The following is a 13285-nucleotide window of genomic DNA, read 5'->3' as shown; positions in this document are numbered from 1 at the left end:
ATAGACGATGTAATCTGAAGGAGATCAGTGACTGCAAAGTAGTGGCGGGTGAGAGTTTAGCAAGTCAGCATAGGATGGTGGTTTGTAGGATGAATCTGGTGACAAGGAAGACGAAGTGGACAAAGGCAGAACAAAGGACAAAGTGGTGGAAGCTGAAAAGAGAGGACTGTTCTGTGGCTTTCAGGGAGGAGTTGAGAAAGAATCTGGGCAGTCAGGGAGAGCTCCCAGATGACTGGACAACTACAACTAATGTAATCAGGGAGACAGGTAGGAGAGTACTACTTGGTGTGTCGTCTGGAAGGAAAGTAGATAAGGAGACTTGGTGGTGGAATGGGGAAGTGCAGGAGTATATAAAGAGAAAGAGGTTAGCAAAGAAAAAGTGGGACACTGAGGAGACTGAAGAGAGCAGACAGGAGTACAGGGAGATGCAGCACAAGGTAAAGGTAGAGGTGGCAAAGGCCAAACAAAGGGCGTATGATGACTTGTATGCTAGGTTGGAAAGTAAGGAGGGAGAGAATGATTTATACAGGTTGGCAAAAAAAGAGAGATAGAGATGGGAAATATGTCCAGCAGGGTTGGGTGATTAAGAATAGAGAGAAACATCTGTTGACAGGTGCCACAGAAGTAATGGAAAGATGGAAAGAGTACTTTGAAGAGCTAATGAATGAGGAAAATGAAAGAGAGCAAAGGGTAGAAGAGGTAACTACTATGAACCATGAAGTAGCAGAGATTAGTAAAGCTGAAGTGAGGGGGGCATTGAAGAGGATGAAGAGTGGAAAGGCAGTTGGTCCTGATGATATACCTGTGGAGGTATGGAAGTGTCTAGGAGAGGAGGCAGTAGAGTTTCTGGTTAGACTATTCAACAGGATCTTAGAGAGTGAGGGGATGCCTGAGGAATGGAGAAGAAGTGTGATGGTGCCCATTTTTAAGAATAAGGGAGATGTTCAGAATTGCAGTAACTATAGGAATAAAGTTGATGAGCCATACAATGAAGTTATGGGAAAGAGTAGTGGAAACTAGACTGAGAGCAACAGTATGGTTTCATGCCTAGAAAGAGTACTACAGATGCAGTATTTGCTTTAAGAACACTGGTAGAGAAATACAGAGAAGGTCAGAGGGAGCTGCATTGTGCCTTTGTAGATCTGGAAAATTAAATTGTTTGTCTCTTATTCTTTAATCTCAGTTCCTCCAAATGCAGAGGAGTTTAAATCAGTGGGACAGACTGAGACCAGTGTAACTCTGCAGTGGAAAAAAGTGGAAAGCTTCACCAATTATTTACTCAAGTACAATGGACGAGAGATAAACGTCACTGCACAAGACGGAAATGTATATGTGACACAGACAATCTTGGATCTGAACAGTGGAACTAAATATGACTTCAGTCTCTTCACTGTGTTTGAAAACAACACGAGCAGTGGAGTAAACCTCGCTGCAGCCACTGGTAAGATGCTTTTACTCCATCATAGGTCAAAATCTAAGAACTGATAGAAATTGCTCACTCTGTTTAATTGTGATGAAGTAAATGAATTGAATGAAACATTATACAAACATTATTGTGAAAAATCTGTTCTTTTATAAATCAGCGTCCTCTTCATGTCTTTTTACATTTCAGCCCCTCGTAACACAGAGGAGTTTAAATCAGTGGGACAAACTGAGACCAGTGTAACTCTACAGTGGAAAAAAGTGGGAAACATCCTCAGTTACACTCTAGTGTTCAATGGACGAGAGAAAAACGTCACTGCACAAGACGGAAATGTATATGTGACAGAGACAATCTCAGGTCTCAGCAGTGGAACTAAATATGACTTCAGTCTCTTCACTGTGTTTGAAAACATCAGGAGCAGTGGAGTAAACCTCACTGCAGCCACTGGTAAGATGCTTTTACTCCATCATAGGTCAAAATCTAAGAACTGATAGAAATTGCTCACTCTGTTTAATTGTGATGAAGTAAATGAATTGAATGAAACATTATACAAACATTATTGTGAAAAATCTGTTCTTTTATAAATCAGCGTCCTCTTCATGTCTTTTTACATTTCAGCCCCTCGTAACACAGAGGAGTTTAAATCAGTGGGACAAACTGAGACCAGTGTAACTCTGCAGTGGAAAAAAGTGGGAAACATCCTCAGTTACACTCTAGTGTTTAATGGACGAGAGATAAACGTCACTGCACAAGACGGAAATGTATATGTGACAGAGACAATCTCACGTCTCAGCAGTGGAACTAAATATGACTTCAGTCTCTTCACTGTGTTTGAAAACATCAGGAGCAGTGGAGTAAACCTCACTGCAGCCACTGGTAAGATGCTTTTACCCTGTGAAGATGTATGAAAGCCAAAATAACACTAAATACATCATTTTATGTTCTCATGACAGGAAGAACTGAGTATGTAACATGTTTCAGTTGAGGTATTTTAAGTCTGGTTTTATGAGGTTCAGTCCAAAGCAGACAGTGCTCTGTGTACGCAGCCTCATTGCTGATAACTTCATAATATTTTCTTTTACTTCAGGGAAACAGTACATAAAATACAGCATACTGAACGTATGATGTTGATTTTAACATCATAATTTTTAATAACATGTTCTTTCTTATGGAATAATTCCAGCCCCCCTACATGCAGAGGAGTTTACATCAGTGGGACAGAATGAGACCAGTGTAACTCTGCAGTGGAAAAAAGTAGGAAACATCCTCAGTCACACTCTAGTGTTCAATGGACGAGAGATAAACGTCACTGCATCAGAGGAAAATGAATATGTGACAAAGACAATCTCGGAACTCAGCAGTGGAACTAAATATGACTTCAGTCTCTTCACTGTGTTTGAAAACATCAGGAGCCGTGGAGTAAACCTCACTGCAGCCACTGGTAAGATGCTTTTACTCTGTGGCTATGTCTCAAATTTAAAGCTGCAGTAGGCATGTTTAAAATGTTTAAATTTCATCTTCACATTATTAAAATAATAAATGTTTAGCATCACATCTCTGTATGCTGAGCCAGTCTTATTAGATTAGAGACCAAATCCCATTTTTAATTCTTATCCCTTCCTCCACCCTTGGCTCCTTGTTTCTTGGAACTGAGTTACGTGTCATGGTTAAAACTAACTTTACATGGGACATGATCACATAAGCAGATGCAACATGTTTTACCAGAGATTCAACTCTCCATCACACTCTCACTCATACTCCCACACATAGGGGGGGTAAGCCACATGGTGGTGCGGTGGCTTACATTGTTTCCTTACAACCAGGTCCGATCCCGATTTGACCAAGGGCATTTCTGTGTGGTGTTCATATGTTTTCCCCCTGGTTCTCCGGTTTCCTCCCACAGCCCAAAAACATGCAAATTGGGAGAGTATTGTACTTTCCACTCACACTGCCACACCCCCTCATCAACTCAACCACCTCCACCTGTCGTTAATTACTCAGGCAGCACATAAGCAGCTCCGCAGCAGTCACTCCTTGTCAGTCTCTCCAGCAATTTCCTGTGTTCTTTCACATTTTCCCTTTTCCCATATTTCCCGTTCATGACTCTTTTCGCTCTCTGACCTTCACCACAGCAAACTCAGGTCATTACAAACCTTTCTGTGTGAGTGTGTTGCATTTGTCTTACTGTAGTTGAGGGTGAATGGCTGTTTGTCTCTCAATGTTTGCCACAGAATGTCAATCTGTCCAGGGTGTGACCCCCACCTTTCACCCTGTGTTAGCCGAGACTAGCTCCAGAGGCCTTTCAACAGTAACAGGCCCCGGGTGTGAGTCCTGTAGAAACAGAAAAACAATGAGACTGGCAACAGGTCGTGTGTCTCTTTCTCTCACTTCAGCCAGACTTTATTTACGTTTACATATGTACTATAACTTTGTATTAATGCGTACTTGTCAACACAGCAATATCCACCTTTCAACAAACAATAATAATTAACACGATATACATGTGCTTGAGTCTTCATAAACAAATGAAATCAAAACACATGTGCAAAGGAAATTCCAGATAACTGGCTTGAAAGGCAATACATATATAGAAATTTCAAATGCAAAACACACTAATTTCTGACATAACAGAAGCCTTGTACACCATCGTCATGGAGGAGCCCTAAAATAAGACATAAATGCAGAAATAAAATACACATGCTTAAAAGTTAAACTAGCTAATGCAACATTAGCTGAGGCTTTTTAACCACACTACTCGCTTCAACTATTACTAAACCCTTGATATACACAGGAAGTAAGTGAATCGAATATTATGCCGATATTATTATTATTATTGTTATCCTTATATTATTCTTTATTAACCTGTAGAAACAGGAAAAACAATGAGACTGGCAACAGGTTGTGTGTCGCTTTCCTTCGCTTCAGCCAGACTAAAGATGAGAGCTCACTGTCGCCACACCATTCCATCTCATTGGGAGGCGGAGCCCCCTTGTGGCGAAAATTGGTATAATTTTACAACAAAGGTTCTGTTACTGTGAAATCCACATTCAAATTATAACAAACATGCAAAAATAAATGACACAATGTGACCACACGTGGCTGGGCGTCACACAACCATTATGCGGAGGATTGTGGGTAGACAATAGAGGAATGGGCAGAATTTCTTCATTAAAGTGTTCATTAATTCAATGTCGAACCACTTTATCCTCCACATGAGGGTTGCTGGTGCCAATCTCAGCTGACACAGGGCAAAAGTACATCCCAGTCCATCCGTCCAACAACAATTCACTCCTACAATTTCTTGGACTGTGTGAGAAAACCAGAGAACCTGGACAAAACCCTCTCAGTGGGGGAGCATCTGTATAGAAAGGCCCCTTCTTCAGACCAGGTCACAAATCTGTGTCTTCTTGCTGCTAGGCAACAGTGCTAGCCGCAACTCCACTGTGTGTGCCCCGTTTGATGTGTGCTCCTGTAAAATGTTTAGAAGGACCAGTTAACCCTCACACTTCATCTTACCGCTCTACCTCATCAAGAATCAGGACACACCTACATGTGACCACGGAAAACAGAGAGATAGGGGTGAGGAACATATTCTTGATATTCAATTTTGCAATAACTTGTTCCTTTAATCCCAGCCCCTCGAAACGCACAGGAGTTTAAATCAGTGGGACGGACTGAGACCAGTGTAACTCTGCAGTGGAAAAAAGTTCAACAGTTCTCCACATATACTTTGGTGTACAACGGACGAGAGATAAACGTCACTGCACAAGACGGAAATGAACATGTGACACAGACAATCCCAGATCTGAGCAATGGAACTAAATATGACTTCCGTCTCTTCACTGTGTTTGAAAACATCAGGAGCAGTGGTGTAAACCTCGCTGCAGCCACTGGTAAGATGCTTTTACTCCATCACAGGCAAAGTCCAGGAACTGATTTTGCGATGAAAATTGTGATGAAATAAATGAATGGAATCAAACATTATTGTGAAAAATCAGTCATTTTATAAATCGGTGTCCCCTTCATGTCTTTTTACATTCCAGTCCCTGGCATCACAGAGGAGTTTACATCAGTGGGACAGAATGAGACCAGTGTAACTCTGCAGTGGAAAAAAGTGGGAAACATCCACAGTTACACTCTAGTGTTCAATGGACGAGAGATAAACGTCACTGCATCAGAGAGAAATGTATACGTGACACAGACAATCTCAGGTCTCAGCAGTGGAACTAAATATGACTTCAGTCTCTTCACTGTGTTTGAAAACTTCAGGAGCAGTGGAGTAAACCTCACTGCAGCCACTGGTAAGATGCTTTTACATTCAGGTATGTTTTATAAAGGCTGGCACATATTAACACAATCAATCCCTATAAAATGACAACAACACATACCACAAAAAGGAAAAAAACAAACTTTCTTCCCTCTCAGCTACCCAGCCAACATGTCCATGTGGATAAGGATTTTATTTAGGCTGACAATATGGGTTACTCGTGGGTTAGTCCATGGTTTTTATGGTGGCCTCAGCCGTGTTTGCCCACTTCAACCCTTTCCCGCAGCGTTGTTTTAGTCAACAGTGACGATGACGAGACAAGAATGGCACGTAAATGTGAGTGGGTGGTCTGTCGGGCATTCACAATGCATGACATTTCTGCTTATTGTGCGTGTAATCTGTCAATTAAAACCTCGGGTCAGGTGGGTTGCCGACGTTGCTGCCGACTCCTGGCGCCCGATTTAAGTGGGCCGCTCCCCGCCCTGGCGACACGATGCGGTTGGGGCACACTGAGGACAGTAAGCTTTTAAACACTAATTCCGTGGGACCAGAATGTAAACAGTGTCTGCCATCTTTGCTAACAGTTACGCTAACAGGACCAAGTGTCACTGGTGAGCACATAACAAAGAAAAGAAGGAAGATATTTCTCAACTCATGGGAAACTGAGGTTGGGAAGCACAGTCTTTCAAAAATACTACCCCTATTCTAGTAATACAAAGATAAATGCAAATCAGTGAAGTATTCCTTTAAGTAACTGAGACTAATTCAACTCTTCACTGTCGTTCCCCTTTCAGCTTCTGAATCAGTGTGTGTGGTTGTGTGTGAATATGAATTCATTCATTCATTCTTTCTTTTTTCATCAGTTCCTCCAGCGGCGTCTTTGGTCACAGTGAGTGAACGTTCAGTGACCAGAGTGACTCTGAAGTGGGATGGTGTGAATAGAGACTGGAGCTACTTGCTTCAGATCAATGGCCTTGATGTGACCGTGAGCCCAGACAATTCCTTAGAGTTGTCCTCTTCAGTCACTTCTCTGAAACCTGGGACAGAGTATCCCTTCAGTGTGACCACAATGTTCTCCGGACTCAACAGTACTGCTTATACAGGCTTCACAGTAACAGGTATATGATGATGACCTACACCCTTAAAATGGCACACACTGTTTTTGTATGATGTACTGACACCTGATGTCCAAACCTGAGACTTCACTTCATCTGGCTATTGGCCGAGCTGCCCACGGCCTAGTGGCAAAGGAACCCATAGGGTTGCCAGTTTGAATCCCAACAGCTCAAGGGCTGGAGTACCACTGAACATGGGAGGCACTGCTAAATCTAATATGTGGATCACTGAAAAAGCCGATGGTCCATTGTGGTGACCCAGAGAGAGTGAGAAGCATAGAGGATCTGGCTGATAATGAAGTTTGTAAATCGCACCAAAACCTTCTACAAAATCAGCAATTCTACATAAAGACAGGACAAACTTAATCCTCTGCTGCCTTCATCAATAAGTACAAATTTAGTGACTGGTGTTCCAAATCCTTTGTTCAACTTTACTTCAGTGACAACAATAAACCAGCAGCTTCTGTGTCCCTAAAAATAGATTGTTCTCATGGACTTTTCCTCTCCCAAAGGCCTTTGTAACAATGAGATTAAGTGATCAAGATATATTCTTGAGATTTAAGATTACGAAATGTCAGAGTTTGGCAGGCGTAGATCTTATTTGCTGAGACTCAGTGTCATACCTCATTCGAGTTGTGATGTTCACGAACGAACCAAATCTATTGAATGACTCTTTAACACGAGCGATGAGGAACCGAGTCACAGTTGAGAGCCGTTCTTCTTCTTCTTCTTCTTTTTTCTTCTTTTTTTTTTAAAACCGCTGTCACGCACACAGCATGCACACACAAGCTCCTCCTGCTACTCCACTGAGGCGGAGAGCATGCACAACAAGGGGAGGAGCCTGGGGTGCCAATTGGGTGCGGACTGCGGAGAGTCAGAAAGGTTTTTTCTAGATATAATATGTTTTTAGTTTAGTATAGTTCTGCATGGAAGTTTATTCTAGCCTGCTTAGTCTTTTATTGTGCCATAAATATAAAGGTGTTGCATGATTAACAAGTCAAAAGAGCTTTATTTACACTAAGACACATTTTATACAAACATCCAAAATAGCTCCCTTCAAAGAGCCATAAATCCCATCTCTATACCTCATAAAATCACAAGTGGAAGTAAATAACTATCCCTTTACAATTTGTCTTCACTAACAGTTTGTTCTTATTCATTTCAGCCATAGACTGTGCAAATGTGTTCTGGCACTTGACTAACACATCGATCCAAGGGAATGTTCAAGGTTTATTCTCAAACGCCACAGCCTCTTATAACCAAACCCATGTCAGTCCTGAAGGTAGCAATGTGTCCTTCACTGGCCTTTACCCTGGTGCAACTTACGAAGTGTGTCTCGTGTACAATAAACATTCTACATCCTTTGAACAGTGTCGCCACAATCTAACCATCCGTAAGTACAACTGCAAATACTGTGACTCACCAAAAATAATAACACTGAATAACACGACTATGTTTGATGCATTTGTAGTTCATATGGATGAAATGAAAACCATGTCCTGGTTTTGAATGGGGTTAGATTTAGGCACAAACGTGCTAGGAAATTATAACTCATAACACATGATGCATCAAATATGTCAATACTACACAATGCATGTAATTCATTCATGCAGCGTGAATTCTTGTTTGTGACAGTAAATACATTTTTCCACTTGTTTCCAATCAGTTCCTCCAACCTTGAGTGCTCACTGTGAGTACTGGAATGCTGGCTATTCCATCAATATTGTGTGGAATAAACCTTATGGCTTGTGGACTGCAGTGGAGGTGACTGTGTCCGAGCAAAGTCACACATTTCCTGAAAATGGGGAGCAGCATGCAACAATACACGGATTCCTTCCTGCCCAAACATACACTGTATCTTTAGTGTCACTGTCTGGGACTGTGAGGCGCTCTGACCCCGTTGTTTTTTCATGTGCTACCGATCCAAGGGGTAAGTAAAAATTTCTTTTCCTGATCTCCTTATTTTTTTCCAACTTTTTACCATTTATCTTCCATCATAAAATTCCTATTAGTGGAAAACATAAAGGTAAAGATACTGAACTCAGATTTGAATCCCTGTAGGAGTCATTGCTGGAGCATCACTCGGTGTGCTGCTTTTCTGTATCCTGGTATTACTGGTGGTCGTCATTATTTATAAAAGACCAAATTTAATCAGGTAGGTACCTCCGCTAACATAACACTGCAGCTTTAATATCTAACACTAATGGAATCTGGCAGTGAACATCTACTGTTTCTTTTCTTTCCCCACAATAGAAACAAGAAACTCTATGGTGGATCCAAAGGCGTCCACAGAAGTTACAAGTAAATAAACCTATAATCACACTCTCCGTGTGTGTGTGTGTGTGTGTGTGTGTGTGTGTCTCTATCTCTCTCTCTGTCTCTCTCTCCCTGTGTGTGTGTCTCTCTCTCACCTTGTGTGTCTCTCTCTCCTGTGCGTGTCTTTCTCTCTGTGTGTCTCTCTCCGTGTGTGTGTGTGTGTGTCTTTCTCTCTGTGTGTCTCTCTCTCCCTGTGTGTGTGTCTTTCGCTCTGTGTGTCTCTCTCTCTCTGTGTGTGTGTCTTTCGCTCTCTCTGTCTCTTTCTCCCTGTGTGTCTCTATCTCCTTGTGTGTCTCTCTCTCCGTGTGTGTGTATGTGTCTTTCTCTCTGTGTGTCTCTCTCTCCCTGTGTGTATGTGTCTTTCTCTCTGTGTGTCTCTCTCTCCCTGTGTGTGTCTCTGTCTCCCTCTCCCTGTGATATGTGTATTGTTTTTTATTTCTCTTTTCATTAAATGGTCTCTAAATGTTAGCCCTGTGATTAACTGCTGACCTGTCCAGGGTGTACCTGCCTTTTCATGTGTCCTGTGTCCTCAAACTCTTATGTGGAGGATTAAGCCGTATGCAATGAATGAATGAATCATTGATATGATATTTTAACTGTTTATGTTTTATTTTTGTCAGACCTATACATGTATCAGCGTTTCCAGCTCACTACCACGGGTTAAGTGCTGATGACAACAGAGGTTTCAGTGACGAATATAAGGTGGATTAAAAATGTTCTTGTTTTTGTGTAAGATTATAAAATCATAAGGTATCGATGTGTTTTTTCTGTTGACCTCTGTGTCAATGACGTGCCAATTCCATGCAGAGCCTTGCTCCTGTTGGCACAACGCAGAAACATAAAGTCTGCACCCTGCCTGGAAACAAAGCAAAGAATCGTTTCAACAACATCCTGCCGTGTAAGTCTGGCACTGCGACACCGCTGACAGTGTTCCACTGAGTCACTGAAGCATCTCCTCATAACTGTGTTCACCTGTTTCATCCTAGATGACTGGTCTCGGGTGAAGCTGAATACATCCAAGTCCAAGGGGAGGTCTGACTACATTAATGCTAATTACATTCCAGTAGGTATCACTGGATGACTATATCATTGAAAAAGAAAGTATATGAAATTATGTGAATTGCACTGTCCCCTTTTAAATAAACTAATAATAATAATGTACTTTTATCGCAGATCCATGAGTTTGAATGTTTTCTTTCTATCTGTCTGTCTGTCTGTCTCTCTGTCTGTCTATCTCAGGGCTACAACAGCAAGAAAGAGTTCATCGCCACTCAGGGTCCTCTGCCCTCCACTGTCAATGATTTCTGGAGGATGATTTGGGAGCAACGGGTGAAAGGCATCGTCATGGTAACCAACTGCACTGAGGGAGGACGGGTGAGTCTTCCGGTTATAAGATTTACAGTTTTTCACTTTGTCAAATTTTCATTATGACAGTTTATGCTCTCAGTGTTTTCCAATGCAAAAAAAAAGGTCAGAACTCGGTGATACTACCTGAAAATGCTCAAGACAGCACTATACACTACTTGTACAGCCATTTGAAAACTACAGTAAGGTTACACATTGCTGTAGTTAGGGGAGTGAGTACAAGACACTGAATACGTATGTTTCACATTTTTACTGTATATGCTCTTTGCAATTCTCCAGCATTGTGCAAAAGAAAAATACAGCTGTGCACAAATGTGAACAATATAACAGTACATATTGTAACTCAACATAGGTAAATCATTCTGGCACACCCAATGCAGCGAGGAAAGTATCTCCTGGAGTGGCGATTCGTGAGTGAAAGCTGAAGTTCACCTGAGAGCAATTGTCCAATTTAGGAGACATTTCCAGGAAAAATGATAAAGAAAGGTATACAATTTGCTTGACAGAATTTTATAACCAGTTCAACAATTTTGTATGTAATGACTCAAGCAATGAAATGAAGACTATTAGTTTTATTGGGAACGACTATTCAGCATCCATAAGTATAGTTCATTTTGACTGACATGACATAAGCAAATGATGTTATAAAACAGCAAAGAATTGTATGAAAGGAACTGATAAATGTCTAAAAGCATTTGCAATTTGTTCAGAGGAAGGAGAAATTGCTACTATGATGTGCACAAAATATTTTAAGACCTTATTGCCACTTCAAGCTGTAACCAGCAACACAAATTTAACTTACACAACAGTTTTAGTTGGCAATTAAATCTATAGAGGAAAAACCATGCAAAGGAACTCATAAACTGGAAAGGAACAAAGTTTGAACAGCGTTGATGCCCATCGAGACTACGCTTATCATCTTTCTGCAATATATACAAAAAGCCTCCCAGTTGTTCACGGCAACAGGCTTCATCCATTGTTGAAATTCAGGGATCTCCAACCAGGAGTCCGCAAACTTACATTTTCTCATGTGTGATGATTCTGGCAATTTCGGATATTATATCGCGTTAAGTAACAGAATTCAGGTATTTTTCGACCTGGGCCCTATGTGTATAAATGTGGCTGTGTATGTGAATAGTACTTAGAGTAGGGGTAATAATTGGTACAGTGGATCGCCTCGGGCAGCAGCCGCAACAGGCAGCGATGGCTGCAGTGTGATTTTACAGGGCAACAGCGCCGGCTGTGATGCATTCACTGGTTCTTTTAAAATCCGCTCACTTTCACTGTTGCTCTCCTTGTCACATTCATGCACGCACGTTTGCGCACAGGCGATTGTCCTGAACGATACTAGAGACAATGTGGGCAATGTGTATGTGTGCTGTAAGATTACACCGCTGTCACAGCTGCTGTCTGAGGTGATCTACTGGACCAATTATGAAACGTTTAGTACCATTCACATTTATAAACACAGGGCCCAAGTCGAAACAAAATACCAGAATTCCCCTTTAAGTTAATAAGTCAACATGCTTCAGACTCTGGACACTGTCAGCAGACTGTTGTAAATTGTCATTACATATTTCCTCTAATGTTTCCTTTTCTTAGCCCAAGTGTGATCATTACTGGCCTGAAGACAGCACGCCTCGCTTTTACAAAGGTGTGCGGGTCACCATCACATCTGAGCAAGAGGAAACCTACTGGACATTGAGGGAATTTAGTGTGAAACATGTATGAAACACCTTTAAAATCTAGTTTTTGTTTGAACTGAGGACATCTACCTTTTGGGTTTAACACTCCTCTGTGTGAATCTTCTGTGTGAATCAGATCGACTCCTCAGAGGAGCGCACAGTGATACACTTCCACTTCACAGCCTGGCCTGACCACGGAGTCCCCGAGGGCACTATCCCCCTGATCCAGTTCAGAGGACTGGTGAGATCGCACATGGAGAAAGAAGGGGCTGGAGCACCAACTGTGGTTCACTGCAGGTACAGAAAAAACGGAATACTATCAGACCTGACTGGGGGAGCAAATTTGTGTGTACAGCAGCAGCGCAGGGGTGGAGAAGCATTTATTCCAGTAAAACTGTACCCTGAGTGAACTCAGCCTAGTCTGCCGAGCGAATTCAAACGGCCGGCAGACTCGGTTGGCATTTTGTACATGTTTCTTTTCCCCTAGCACACTAGAGGAAGATTTGACGTGATGACGACAGAGAAGCGACGTGTAGCAGCTTTTGTATATAGTACGTCCAACATGGCGTGAAGAACAAGTGTCTCTCGATTTGGCTGTTGCTTCCCTCCTATGCAGTTTACTCTACAGAGCTCTCGCTTAAGACACCTTAACTAGATAGCCATCGCGCCTAGAAAATGACAACAAGCACGTTTGTTGACAGGTTTTCTGTTGCTCTGCATAAGTCATCTGGATCGTTAGGTCTATCAATTAGCGCAGAGGCCTTTTGATCTGTGTCTATTGGTCACACGTCTTGAAAGGGGGAGGTGAAATCTCAAAACACCGGCCTCATGTTGCCATATCAACAGAGAAAACGCTACTTTAGGAAAACGATGACGTCATATTCCCAGCTCATTCATGGTCTTGTGTTTGGAGATAGTTGACCGTTTTACCAACTACTGTCAATGAAAAGATACTAAAGTCAGTCTGAAAAGACACGAGGTATCACTTGAGCATGTCCTATCTTTAGAGAAAAAAGTGTTGAATCATAACATAAAATAAACCCATTTTTAGAAATCAGTGATTGTTCCACACAGCCTGCTGCACTGAACATCCTCACCTCCACTCACTTGTGTG

The 13285-nt window shown here is 41.8% G+C and overlaps 1 protein-coding gene across 25 annotated transcripts in view; it reads left to right on the top strand.

Moving 5' to 3' along the window:
- LOC122759679 (receptor-type tyrosine-protein phosphatase H-like) overlaps nt 1–13285 on the top strand; it is a 34713-nt gene that overhangs the window by 19985 nt on the left and 1443 nt on the right. For 13 of the 25 annotated variants that reach the window (XM_044014670.1, XM_044014685.1, XM_044014674.1 and 10 more), the window contains 17 exons: nt 1184–1441; nt 1613–1870; nt 2042–2299; nt 2607–2864; nt 5059–5316; nt 5467–5724; nt 6554–6808; nt 7971–8198; nt 8472–8735; nt 8867–8960; nt 9059–9106; nt 9742–9823; nt 9929–10019; nt 10108–10184; nt 10361–10495; nt 12089–12211; nt 12308–12468. In XM_044014670.1, coding sequence (XP_043870605.1) covers nt 1184–1441; nt 1613–1870; nt 2042–2299; nt 2607–2864; nt 5059–5316; nt 5467–5724; nt 6554–6808; nt 7971–8198; nt 8472–8735; nt 8867–8960; nt 9059–9106; nt 9742–9823; nt 9929–10019; nt 10108–10184; nt 10361–10495; nt 12089–12211; nt 12308–12468 — 3106 coding nt within the window. The remainder of the gene's footprint in view (nt 1–1183; nt 1442–1612; nt 1871–2041; nt 2300–2606; nt 2865–5058; nt 5317–5466; nt 5725–6553; nt 6809–7970; nt 8199–8471; nt 8736–8866; nt 8961–9058; nt 9107–9741; nt 9824–9928; nt 10020–10107; nt 10185–10360; nt 10496–12088; nt 12212–12307; nt 12469–13285) is intronic. The other 12 variants (XM_044014681.1, XM_044014673.1, XM_044014672.1 and 9 more) reach the window with 11 other exon arrangements.

Source organism: Solea senegalensis, linkage group LG18 (assembly GCF_019176455.1).
Source record: "Solea senegalensis isolate Sse05_10M linkage group LG18, IFAPA_SoseM_1, whole genome shotgun sequence".
Lineage (NCBI taxonomy): Eukaryota > Metazoa > Chordata > Actinopteri > Pleuronectiformes > Soleidae > Solea > Solea senegalensis.
Note: the sequence above shows the minus strand (reverse complement) of the source record. Positions and strands in the feature narration are given on the sequence as shown.